Raw genomic sequence first — 10,182 nt, 5'->3', positions numbered from 1 at the left:
GGTGGGGTGGGGTGGGGGGGAGGCTGGGGGCGGGGGCTTGGGTTGGGGTAGACCCCGAGCGCTCTGCGACTTGGGGCCTGTTTCCCTTCCGAGCCACAGGGGGCGGGAGACATACAGGAGCATCCGGAGCTGGGGTGTGCAGATGGAGAAACCGAGGCCAGACCCACAGGGTCTGTGGAGGCCTCGGGGTGGCCCTGATACAAGGCCAAGGAGTGGGCAGGGCCCAAAGCACGGTCTGTAATTTCAGTGCCTGCCGTGCCCGTGAAGATAAGGGGCTCGGGGCAAATGGGGGGGACAGGTGGGGGGTTGTGGCTCCCACTGCTCAGAACCCCTTCGTGCCCGTCAGGCCCTCCCCCATGAGACGGGGCCTCCAAGAGTGGCCCTGTGGTCACTGGGGATTTGAGGCAGACGGTCCCAAAGCCCCCCCGCTTGGGCTCGAGACCCTCCACCCCCCGCCCCCCTTTTGCATTGTCACAGCGGCCCTGGAAGCGTGAGGTTATTCTGAGGACCGTTGGAGAGGATGTTCTGGGCTTCAGGGGCCCGAGGATTTCACTGCACCTACTGTGTGCAGCTTCCACCAGGAAGGGAAGCGTCAGGTTCTGAAAGCTCCTCTTCCCCCGCCAGGTGGGGCGGGGGGATGCAGGAGAGCAGGGAGGAGGGGCAGGGATGACTCATCCTCCAGGTCCTGGGCCTCCTGCCGGCCCCGTGCCCCCACAGAAGGCCCCAGATCCTCAACAGCATGAAGTCCTGTCCCTTTAAGGGCACTTGACACTTATCCAGCTCCTACTGCATACCAGTTTAAGGCTAAAACTGCACCGGATGGGCTCTCAGAAAACATGGATTGGGCAATTCCCTGGTGGTCCGGTGGTTAGGACTCAGCACTTTCACTGCCAGGGTCCAGGTTCAATTCATGGTCAGGGAACTAAGATCCCGCGAGCTGTGTGGCGCAGCAAAAAATCAAACAAACAAAACATGGATGGGATGAGGAGGGAGTCTGGCGTTGAATTTCAGCTTTGCTTCTTTTTTGCTGTGTGTTTTTGGAGGCTCACAGCTGTCTCTGGGCCTTTTGGAGTCCTGGGAGACTCCAGGTGAGGCGAGTGTGAGAAACGCCAGAAATCCCAGGACAGCTTCGAGGACTTTGCCGGCCAAAGGTTGTGGGGTGGGGCTTCAGGGTCCTTCCTCCCCGAAGTGTCCCTCCCAGGACTGGAGAATGCTGAGGCTGAGGAGGGGGCGGTCTCGGTCAGGCTGTCCGTCTGAGCAGGAAGGTGATACTGCTCTTCCTGAGACGCTTTGATTCCCAGAGAACTCCTATGAATCCTCAGAAGCCCAGCTTCAATGCCCTTCCTAGGTCTCTAGACTGGGCCTCACTCCTCAGGTCCCTTGGCCCTGCCCCGAGGGGTGGCAGGAGGGTTTGTTGGGAGGAGTTAATGCGGGAATAAGGCTGCTCGGAGGGGACTTCCCTGGTGGTCCGGTGGTTGGGACTCCCTCTTCCAATTGATAAGTGGAATATTTATAAATGGAATATTTCCTGCCATATCAATAAACAAAGGATGTCACAGTCATCAACGATTGCAACCCTCCAACGTGAGCCGGTGAGCCCTCAGGAAACTCAGGGCTAAAAAGAATACCTGCCATCTAGCAGCCATCAGACTGCAGCCATTCCCTGCGGTGAGCCCTGAGGAAACTCAGGATGTGTCAGGATACTGGCCCCAGATAGCTGAGGTGCATATCAAAGGAATGGTTTCAGTGAGCCCAGACTGTTGCATCTTCCCATACGTGGAAAAGCGCTAAATTCCTTAACTTGAGATATCTGGTTTTCTTTACTTTTATTTTTTTTTAAGGTTATTTTATGACATATAGGTTTTTTTTTAAATTTATTTTTGGCTGCGTCGGGTCTTCGTTGCTGCGCGCGGGCTTTCTCTAGTTGCGGGAGCAGCGGCCACTCTTCATCGCGGCGCGCGGGCTTCTCATTGCGGTGGCTTCTCTTGTTGCGGAGCACGGGCTCTAGGTGCGCGGGCTCAGTAGTTGTGGTGCACAGGCTGAGTTGCTCCGCAGCATGTGGGATCTTCCTGGACCAGGGCTTGAACCCGTGACCCTTGCATTGGCAGGTGGGTTCTTAACCACTGTGTCACCAGGGAAGTCCTGGTTTTCTGTAATTAACTATAATCTTTTGACGTTCCCGACTACCTGCCCTTGTTGCAAAACTCCTAGATGTCCTGGCTCCCCGCCTCGCGTCCTCGGAGCCGTTTCTCAGAGTTATCTGAAGCTCTGTCTCCCGGGCTGCAGTCCTCATTTTGTCCCAAATAAAACTTAACTTGCAACTCTCACGTTGTGCATATATATATATATATATATATATTTTTTTTTTGCGATATGTGGGCCTCTCACTGTCGTGGCCTTTCCCGTTGCCGGATGCGCAAGCTCAGCGCCCATGGCTCACGGGCCCAGCCGCTCTGCGGCATGTGGGATCCTCCCGGACTGGGGCACGAACCCGTATCCCCTGCATCAGCAGGCGGACTCTCAACCACTGCGCCACCAGGGAGGCCCAATATATATTTTTTTAAGCCAACACGATGCAGGGGGTGAGGGTTCCATCCCTGGTTGGGGAACTAAGATCCCACATACCTCCTGGCCAAAAAACCAAAACATAAAACAGAGGCAATATTGTGACAAATTCAATAAAGACTTAAAAAAAAAAGGCTGCAGGGAGAGGAGGCTGGTGCCTCTGAGCGGGGTGGGTAATGGCCCTATGCCGCGGATGGGAAACTCCGGCTCACCCAGCAGGAAGACACAGGGTGGGGATTGGAACTGGATCTGCCAAAAGCAGGGTTGGGGTGGACCCCCTACCTCACTTGACCTTTTCTGTCCCCCCAGGGTCCTGGTGGCAGAGACCACGTCCCAGCAGGAGCGGCTCCAGGCCATTGCAGTGAGTTTTTCCTGGTCCCGAGGATGGTGTGGCCAGTGGGGGGTGGCTGGGGGGACCTGGGGTCTCAGGGGCTCCCCACACCCAGCCTGGGGCTCCAGGACGCAGAGCCCCAGTGTGGAGTGGGAAACGTGAGTGCCTGCTGGCACTTCCCCACAAAATGAAAATGTCGAGATCCCCTTAGTCCTCAGAATGTGGACTCCTCTTAGGCCGAGAGCCCTCTCAGAGCCCCTGGGCAGCCCACCTGCACGGGGGAGACTGCTGGCATGTGGTAGGACCTCAACCTTATGAAGGTCAGGGCCTCAGAATGTGGACTCCTCTTAGGCCGAGAGCCCTCTCAGAGCCCCTGGGCAGCCCACCTGCACGGGGGAGACTGCTGGCATGTGGTAGGACCTCAACCTTATGCCAAGGTCAGGGGGTGGGGAAGGTGGGGGGACAAGCTGCGGGGAGGTGGAGGGGGACAGGAGGGGGGCAGGTAGAGGGCACGGTCTGGGGCATAGGTGGGGGGGGCCAGTGGGGTGCCATTTACAGAAAAAGCGGGATCCGTGTGGGCAAAGACTGGGCGTTTGTGGGGTCTCCGCGCCCCACGCCCGCCCTGACCGCGTGGTCTGTCTGGCAGGAGAAGCGGCGGAGGCAGGCGGAGATCGAGAACAGGCGCCGGCAGCTGGAGGACGACCGGCGGCAGCTGCAGCACCTGAAGGTCCGGGCGGAGCCTCGGCCAGGGAGGGGGCGGCAGCGTCCAGGGACCCCGGCCTTGGCCGGAGCAGGGGGGGGGCAGGAAGGCCGAGGTGACCCCTATTCTGATCCTGGTCCCGACTCAGACCCTAACCTGACCCTGACCCCCACCTCAACCTGACCCCAGCCCCGACCCTGACTTTGACCTTGGTCCCCACTGTCCCAGTCTAAGGCACTGCGGGAACGCTGGCTGCTGGCGGGGACGCCGTCCTCAGCCTCGGAGGGGGACGAGGACATGAGGAGACAGATGCAGGAGGACGAGCAGAAGGCGCGACTGCTGGAAGAATCCATCTCCAGGTGGGTGGGGCCGCGGCAGCCGCGGAGGGCTCGGTGAGATGCCCAAGGAGTGGGATCCACCCGCGGGCCCCTGTGCCTGGGTGGAGGGGGCGCTGTGGGGGGAGCCTCCCACCCAGGCTCGGGGAGGGGGGCTGTGCTGCCTGTGTGACCCCCCCTCCTCTCCACCCCCCAGCGGGCAGGTGTGAGAGGCCTGAGGAGGCAGGGCGATGGTGCATCTCTGAGCGTGGGAGACGCGGCCTCCCCCTGGGCTTCCTGGCGCCAGCCCAGCTGGCTCTTCCCGGCGCTGACGGAGCCACCACGGAGGCACTGCAGCTGGGCCTGCAGGAAGCCGGGGGAGGGGGCAGGCCGGGGAAAGTGACCATCGCCCTGGGCTGGGACAAAAGGCCCGGAGGAGTTTCCGGGCGGGCAGGCCGGCCGGCGGCCCAGGCTCAGCTCCCGGGGCAGCGGGGTCAGGCGCGGAGGGGGGTGACAGCCAAAATTCCAGTGGCCAAAATTCCAGTGTCCGCTGGGCCAGGGAAGGCCCTAGAGGCATGGGCCAGCCCGCCAGCCAGCGGACGCTGAGGCGGGCCCCGCAGTGGGGACCTTGGGATCCTGTCTGGATGTGTTTCATCTGGAAGAAAGTGGGAGGGTGTTGGCTGGGATTCCCTTCCCCAGGCCTCAATTTTCCCACCTGTGACCTGTGTGCCCAGATGGAGGCGGGGCTGAAATGGGCCCGGGAGAGATGGTAGAGACTGAGCAGGCGGACGGCTCTTGCTGGTGGGATGGAAGGTGGGTGGGAATCACTGGCCACCGGGGGGCTGGGCCAGGTGGTCTCCTGCCCCTCCCACCCTGCTGGGTACAGCCCTGTGCCAGGGGAGGGCCTGCCCTGGAGCCCTGCTGTGTGGCTGGCTTTCGGGGGCCTTGGCTTTCTTCCTGACAGGGAAACCCACTCCTCGAGTGGTTCCATCACCTGCATTTTGCCCGCTCAGTGTCCCCACTGGCCACCTCCTCCCGGAAGCCCTCCAGGCTGACCCCAGCTGTGTCTAGCCTGCCAGCCTGGGCTCACTTTGTTAGGGGGCTGCAGACTCACCCGTGGTGTGTCCTGAGTCTTCAGGGAGAACATGTCCCCGGTGCTGAGTGCCTTTAACGTCTGCAGCCCAAAGGCTCAGGCAGGTGACCCTTCAGGCGGGATTGAATACGCCTGTCTTGTTTTCACTGGGTTTACGTGCACCATTATCTTCTAATACTTGGAAGGTGACATGGTTTCTCCAGTTTCCCTGGAGAGATGAAGATTCCTGTAAAAATAAATGTATTTGAGTGGAAAAAAGGAGAGTCTGTTGGAAGCAAAAACAGGAGTCACCAGTGGCACGGGCGGTGCAGGGGTCCAGGGACCGGCCGGCCCCTGGGTTCGGGTCCCCGCTCTGCAGCCTGCTGGCACTGCTCCGGGCCTCCATTTCCCCTGCCACGCGCGGGAAGGAGAACACCTCGCAAGGTCGTTAGAAGACATCCAAGTTAAGGAAGCCCTTCTGGGACGTGCCGGGCGGTGCTAGGCACCCTAAGTGCCTGACAGGGTGGTCACCTCGTGCGCCCTCCCCAGGCTGGAGCAGGAGATCGAGGAGCTGGAGAACGCGGATGCGCTGCCGGCCGCCGCCAAGGAGAGCCCGGCAGCCCCGAGCCCTGCTCGCACCCCCGCCCCCACCCCGGCCCCACGCCCCGCCCAGGAGGACCAGAGGGCCGAGGCTGTGCTGAATTCTCAGCAGGTAAGAGGTTCCCGGAGCGCCGACCTGCTGGCCCAGATCCAGACGCCCTCACCGCCTCTGGGGCTGTGGCCAGTGGCACATCCAAATCCCAGCCTGGCCACTTCCCAGCTGCGTGACCTGCATGCTTTGCTTTGCCTCCCTGGGCCTCGGTTTCCCTGCCGTGCGGGGGCGTCATGGGGGGGGGCGGTCAATGAGTCACTGGAAAACCAGCATTTCTCGGGTAAAGGATCTTTCCCTGCTTGGCGTCCTTCTCACATTCATGAGCACAGCAGGCAGGCATCACCTGTCTAATCCCCACAACAGCCCTTTCAGGTGCGAGCAGCGTCCCCATTAGATGGAAGACAAAGACTGAGGCCCAGGGAATTCCCTGGCGGTCCAGTGCAGCGCTTCCACTGCAGGGGGCACGGGTTCGATCCCTGGTCAGGGAACTAAGATCCCGCATGCCATGTGGTGCCGCCAAAAAAAATAAAATAAAAAAGTAAAAGACTGAGGCCCAGAGGGGTTGAGAGACTGGCTCAAGGCCGCACAGCTGAGGAGTGGTCTTCACTGGGCTCAGCCACTGATTCCCGGGTGTGACATCCAACCAGGTTCAGGTGAAACCAGACCCTGGAACTCTGGAGCCCGAGCTCATGGTTGCCACAGTGTGTTAAGGCAGATGTAGAAGTCTCCCAGCCACCTTTGTTGTCTTCAGGACTCAGGGGGCTGTGGGACACGCCTCCTCTCCCCCCACCCACCCTTGTTACCCCCACCCCAGATGAGCTGCAGCTGGGGAGACATCCCTGCTGTGTGCCCCAGTTCTTCTCCAGCTGCTGCTCTGACAGCTTCAGTCTGGAGCCTCCAGACCTACGCTCACTGTTTCCCAAGGCTTGGTTGGGGCAGACCAAGAGGATGTAGACCCAGGCCCTGGCCTCCCTGAGCTGTTGCTTGAGTGGGCAGACGGGCATGATCAGGCAACTGCAAACACAGGAAGGTGGTCGGACCTATTGTGGGGGAGCATGGGGCGCTGTGGAGTCCCCAGTGAGGTGTCTGAATCATGGGAGGGCTGGGCAGGCTTCCCAGAGACGGGTTTTGAAGGTTGCGTAGGAGTTCTCCAGGCTCGGACTCAAGTTGAGAGGGGGCTTTCCGTGAGGTTGATTGAGCGCAGACTGCGTGCTGGAGTGGTCTCTGCCCTCACGATGCCCACCTCCTGGCTAGGTAAGTAACATGGTAACCTGAGGGACGGTCCAGGATGGGGTCGGGGAGCCACCTTCAGGTTGGGTGGTCAGGGTGCTGAGCGAGCAGCCAGCCAAGTGGAAATCCCGGAAGGGCCTTCGAAGCGGAGGGACACTGCTCATGTAACAGCGAGGAGACCAGGGACGCTGGCCAGGGATGGGAGGAGGCAGGAGAGGCCGGTGGGTAGGTCTCCGCCGGCACAAGCCCTGGGGCTCACCAGGAAGGGTTGGACTTCGTTCTGGGAGCTCTGGGAGCCCCAGGAGGCTTCTGAGCAGGCTGGGACCTTTCTGGCTGTCTGGGGGATCGGTCCAGGAGGAGACAGCCCCTCTGAGGGGGTCACCGCTCAGCCAGGCCCTCCCCAGGCTCCGGCCTCGGCAGGTGGGACGCTGGTCATGTGGGAGGGGGCGCCGGCACCCCTGACCTCTCCGTTCTTTCTTGCAGGCCCCGGTGGGCACGCCCAAAGGTACGTCTTCCGGAAGGGGCGGGCCGAGCCCCGGCGCCCTCTGCTGGCCAGATGGGGGATGGCAGGCAGGGGAGGGTGACTTTAAGGTGCTACTGTTGCTAAAAAGTAAAAATAATAGACAATGACTCGCATTGTCATTGTTCTCAGCGAGCCCCGACTTTGTGCCGGCCCAGTGCCCCTTAATATCATTTCATAGAATTTTCACAACATCCCTGGGTGGGGCTGTTGCAGCACCCGTGTTACAGGTGAGGGAACTGGCTTTGCCGTGCTGTGTCTGGCTGAGGTCTTAGCCCTGTGGTGGGTCCATCCTGTCCACGCGGGGTGCCTGGCCTTGGCCGGCCCTGCCCCCGTTCCACACCCACTTGCTCTGGGCTCCAGGGCAGGTGGGTGGGCTTCAGTTTCCGCATCTGTAAAACGGGATTGGTGGCGCTGAGACATCAGGGTCCTGGCTGTCCTGGAGATAGTACACTATTTAAAAGGACAAGGGTCCTGGGACTTACCTGGCGGTCCAGTGTTTAGCACTCAGCACTTTCGCTGATGGAACCCGGGTTCAGTCCCTGGTCAGGGAACTAAGATCCTGCAAGCTGCGTGGCACGGCCTTAAAAAATAAGTAAATAAAACAAAATGTAAAATGAAATAAAAAGACAAGGGTCCCACACACACAGATGCAGAAGACTGCCGTCCAGGAAACAAAGAAGAAAGCCCAAAGTTTGAACTCTGGCACCCATTTTATGCCCCCCGCCCCAATTTATTACAGGTATATAGTGTACACATCTACAAACACTTCACATGTTCACGTGGCATTTAAATACGTACAGTTAGCTGTAACAGTTTATTAACTATATTACTAAGTATATTAAACTTCTTTAACATGTTATATTTTAAAATATATATTGAGCGTCTCCATTTCTGTGTGTAAAGCATGAAAAGAGTGCCACCAGCCAGGATTGGAGGTGGTAGCCAGAAGTGTCTTTAGCCTGATTTGTCATGAGTTAAGTATTCATGAGGAGAGAATGTCTCCTTGTCTTACTGTGGAATTAAAAATTAATAATTACAAAAAAAAAATCCATGCAGGCTTCTCAGGGATTTTGTGAAAATCATTTGGGTCAAAGAGGTGGGCAACAGACTGTGGGGCTGAAGTGTGTTTTCTTTGGGGGGGAGCGATTCCATGTGTGTTTGGGGGTTCTGGGCATGCACACATGTGCGGAGGGGTCCAGGTGCATGCACGTGTTAGGGGGAGGATCCAGGTATCTGGGTGAGTGTGTGGGAGGGTGGTCTAAGTGTCTGGGGGGTGTCTCCACATGCCTGGGCGTGTCCACGTGTCTGGGGGGTGTCCATGTGCCTGGGGGGATTTCCTCATGTCTGAGGGGAGTCCATGTATCCGGGGGGTGTCCACATGTCTTGCAGGGGGGGAAATCTGTGTGTTTTCTCATCTGAATCTGTCTCTCTCTCTCCCCTTTGCCCCCCGAGCAGAGAAGCGAATCTCCAACACACCCCTGAGGACGGTTGAAGGCTCCACCATGATGAAGGCCGGTGGGTTGGCCCCAGGCTCAGACCCATGTCCAGCCACTGTCCTGGGCTGAGTGTCAGCCCTGGGGGGCCTTGGGGTCCAGGTCAGGGGGCCAGGTCGGATGCAGACGCGACCTCAGCAGTACCTGGTGGGGGCTGTGGTTATGTGGGGGCGGCTGGACCAAGGCCGCAGCTCTGAGCCTGGGTGGGGCCGGGTGCCCCCTCTGCTTTGGCACATCCGTCACAAGCCAGCATCAAGCTCAGCTTCCCCGAGAAGATGGGCCCCCTCGCATGGCGTTTCTAACCTGACGCCCCTCCTGGCTTCCATCCCCCAACCTCGCCGCTGGCTCCTGGGGCCCGGGAGGAGGGAGGCGGGAGGCGGGCACAGGCTCGCACGCTCACTGCAAACCTTCCCTCCTTCATCATCGTCGGCCCACCTTGGGAGAGGGAGTGAGCACCCTGTCCCTGGAAGTAACCAAGCAGGGCAGTCAGAATTAGTGCTCAGCGCTCTACAAGGTCAGGTTCACATCCCTGCTTGATCACATGACGGCTGGCACCGGGTTGGGGGGGGGGATTGTAGTGACCTCGTGCCCAGGGCCCAGCACAAACCCAGTAACAAGAGTGACCAGAAGTTACGGCGAACGGCAGAACCTTGTTGCTGCTGTCCCCGAAGTTGGTTTGGAGGCGCAGAACCAAGGGGGGCAGTGAAGGCCGGGGCGTGACGACACCAGGGGGTGGCCGACAGAAGGGGGTGTGCCAGTTAGAGCAGCCCTGCCCAAGAGCAAAGCCAGAGGCCCCCAGCCGGTGACCTTGAGCAGTGCACAACCTGCCCAACTCTATGTCTGATGGTGGGGTGTCAGGCTTCAGAGGGCTGTGGGGTTACAGAGCATCCTTCACCCACTTATTCGTTCTGTGGTGCTTGCTGAGCACCAGCTGTGAGCCAGGCAGGAGAGACTGCAGCCAGGAGAGCAGGGGTTCTGACGGGAGTGAGAGCCTGTATGGTTAACTTACAGAGAGGATACAGCAGAGCACGGGGAGCTGCAGAGGGGGCAATTTGAATTAAAGGGCTCAGGGGAGGCCTAACTTAGGCGGTGACATTTGAACAAGGACTCGAAGTGAGGGCGCGAGGCACGCAGGTGGGGCGGAGGTCACACCAGGAGGGGGCACCGCCCGTGCAAAGGCTCTGGGACAGCACTGCGTTGGCGGGTGGGAAGGACCGCGAGGAGGACAGTGCTGGTTGGAGCAGCCTGAGTGAGGCGGGGAGGGGGAGGAGGTGAGGCCGAGGAGGGGACGGGGCGGGGCAG

General features: G+C 59.7%; 1 protein-coding gene across 1 annotated transcript in view; it reads left to right on the top strand.

The window, feature by feature from the left end:
* The window catches only part of PALM (paralemmin), a 27,989-nt gene that overhangs the window by 12,465 nt on the left and 5,342 nt on the right, over positions 1 to 10,182 (top strand). The window contains exons 2-7 of the mRNA XM_007460415.1: positions 2,875 to 2,926; positions 3,543 to 3,623; positions 3,825 to 3,955; positions 5,532 to 5,694; positions 7,348 to 7,369; positions 8,843 to 8,902. Of these exons, the coding sequence (XP_007460477.1) occupies positions 2,875 to 2,926; positions 3,543 to 3,623; positions 3,825 to 3,955; positions 5,532 to 5,694; positions 7,348 to 7,369; positions 8,843 to 8,902 (509 nt within the window). The remainder of the gene's footprint in view (positions 1 to 2,874; positions 2,927 to 3,542; positions 3,624 to 3,824; positions 3,956 to 5,531; positions 5,695 to 7,347; positions 7,370 to 8,842; positions 8,903 to 10,182) is intronic.

Source organism: Lipotes vexillifer, unplaced genomic scaffold (genome assembly GCF_000442215.2).
Source record: "Lipotes vexillifer unplaced genomic scaffold, Lipotes_vexillifer_v1.1 scaffold225, whole genome shotgun sequence".
Lineage (NCBI taxonomy): Eukaryota > Metazoa > Chordata > Mammalia > Artiodactyla > Lipotidae > Lipotes > Lipotes vexillifer.
The sequence above is the reverse complement of the archived record's forward strand: the minus strand, read 5'-3'. Positions and strand labels throughout refer to the sequence as shown.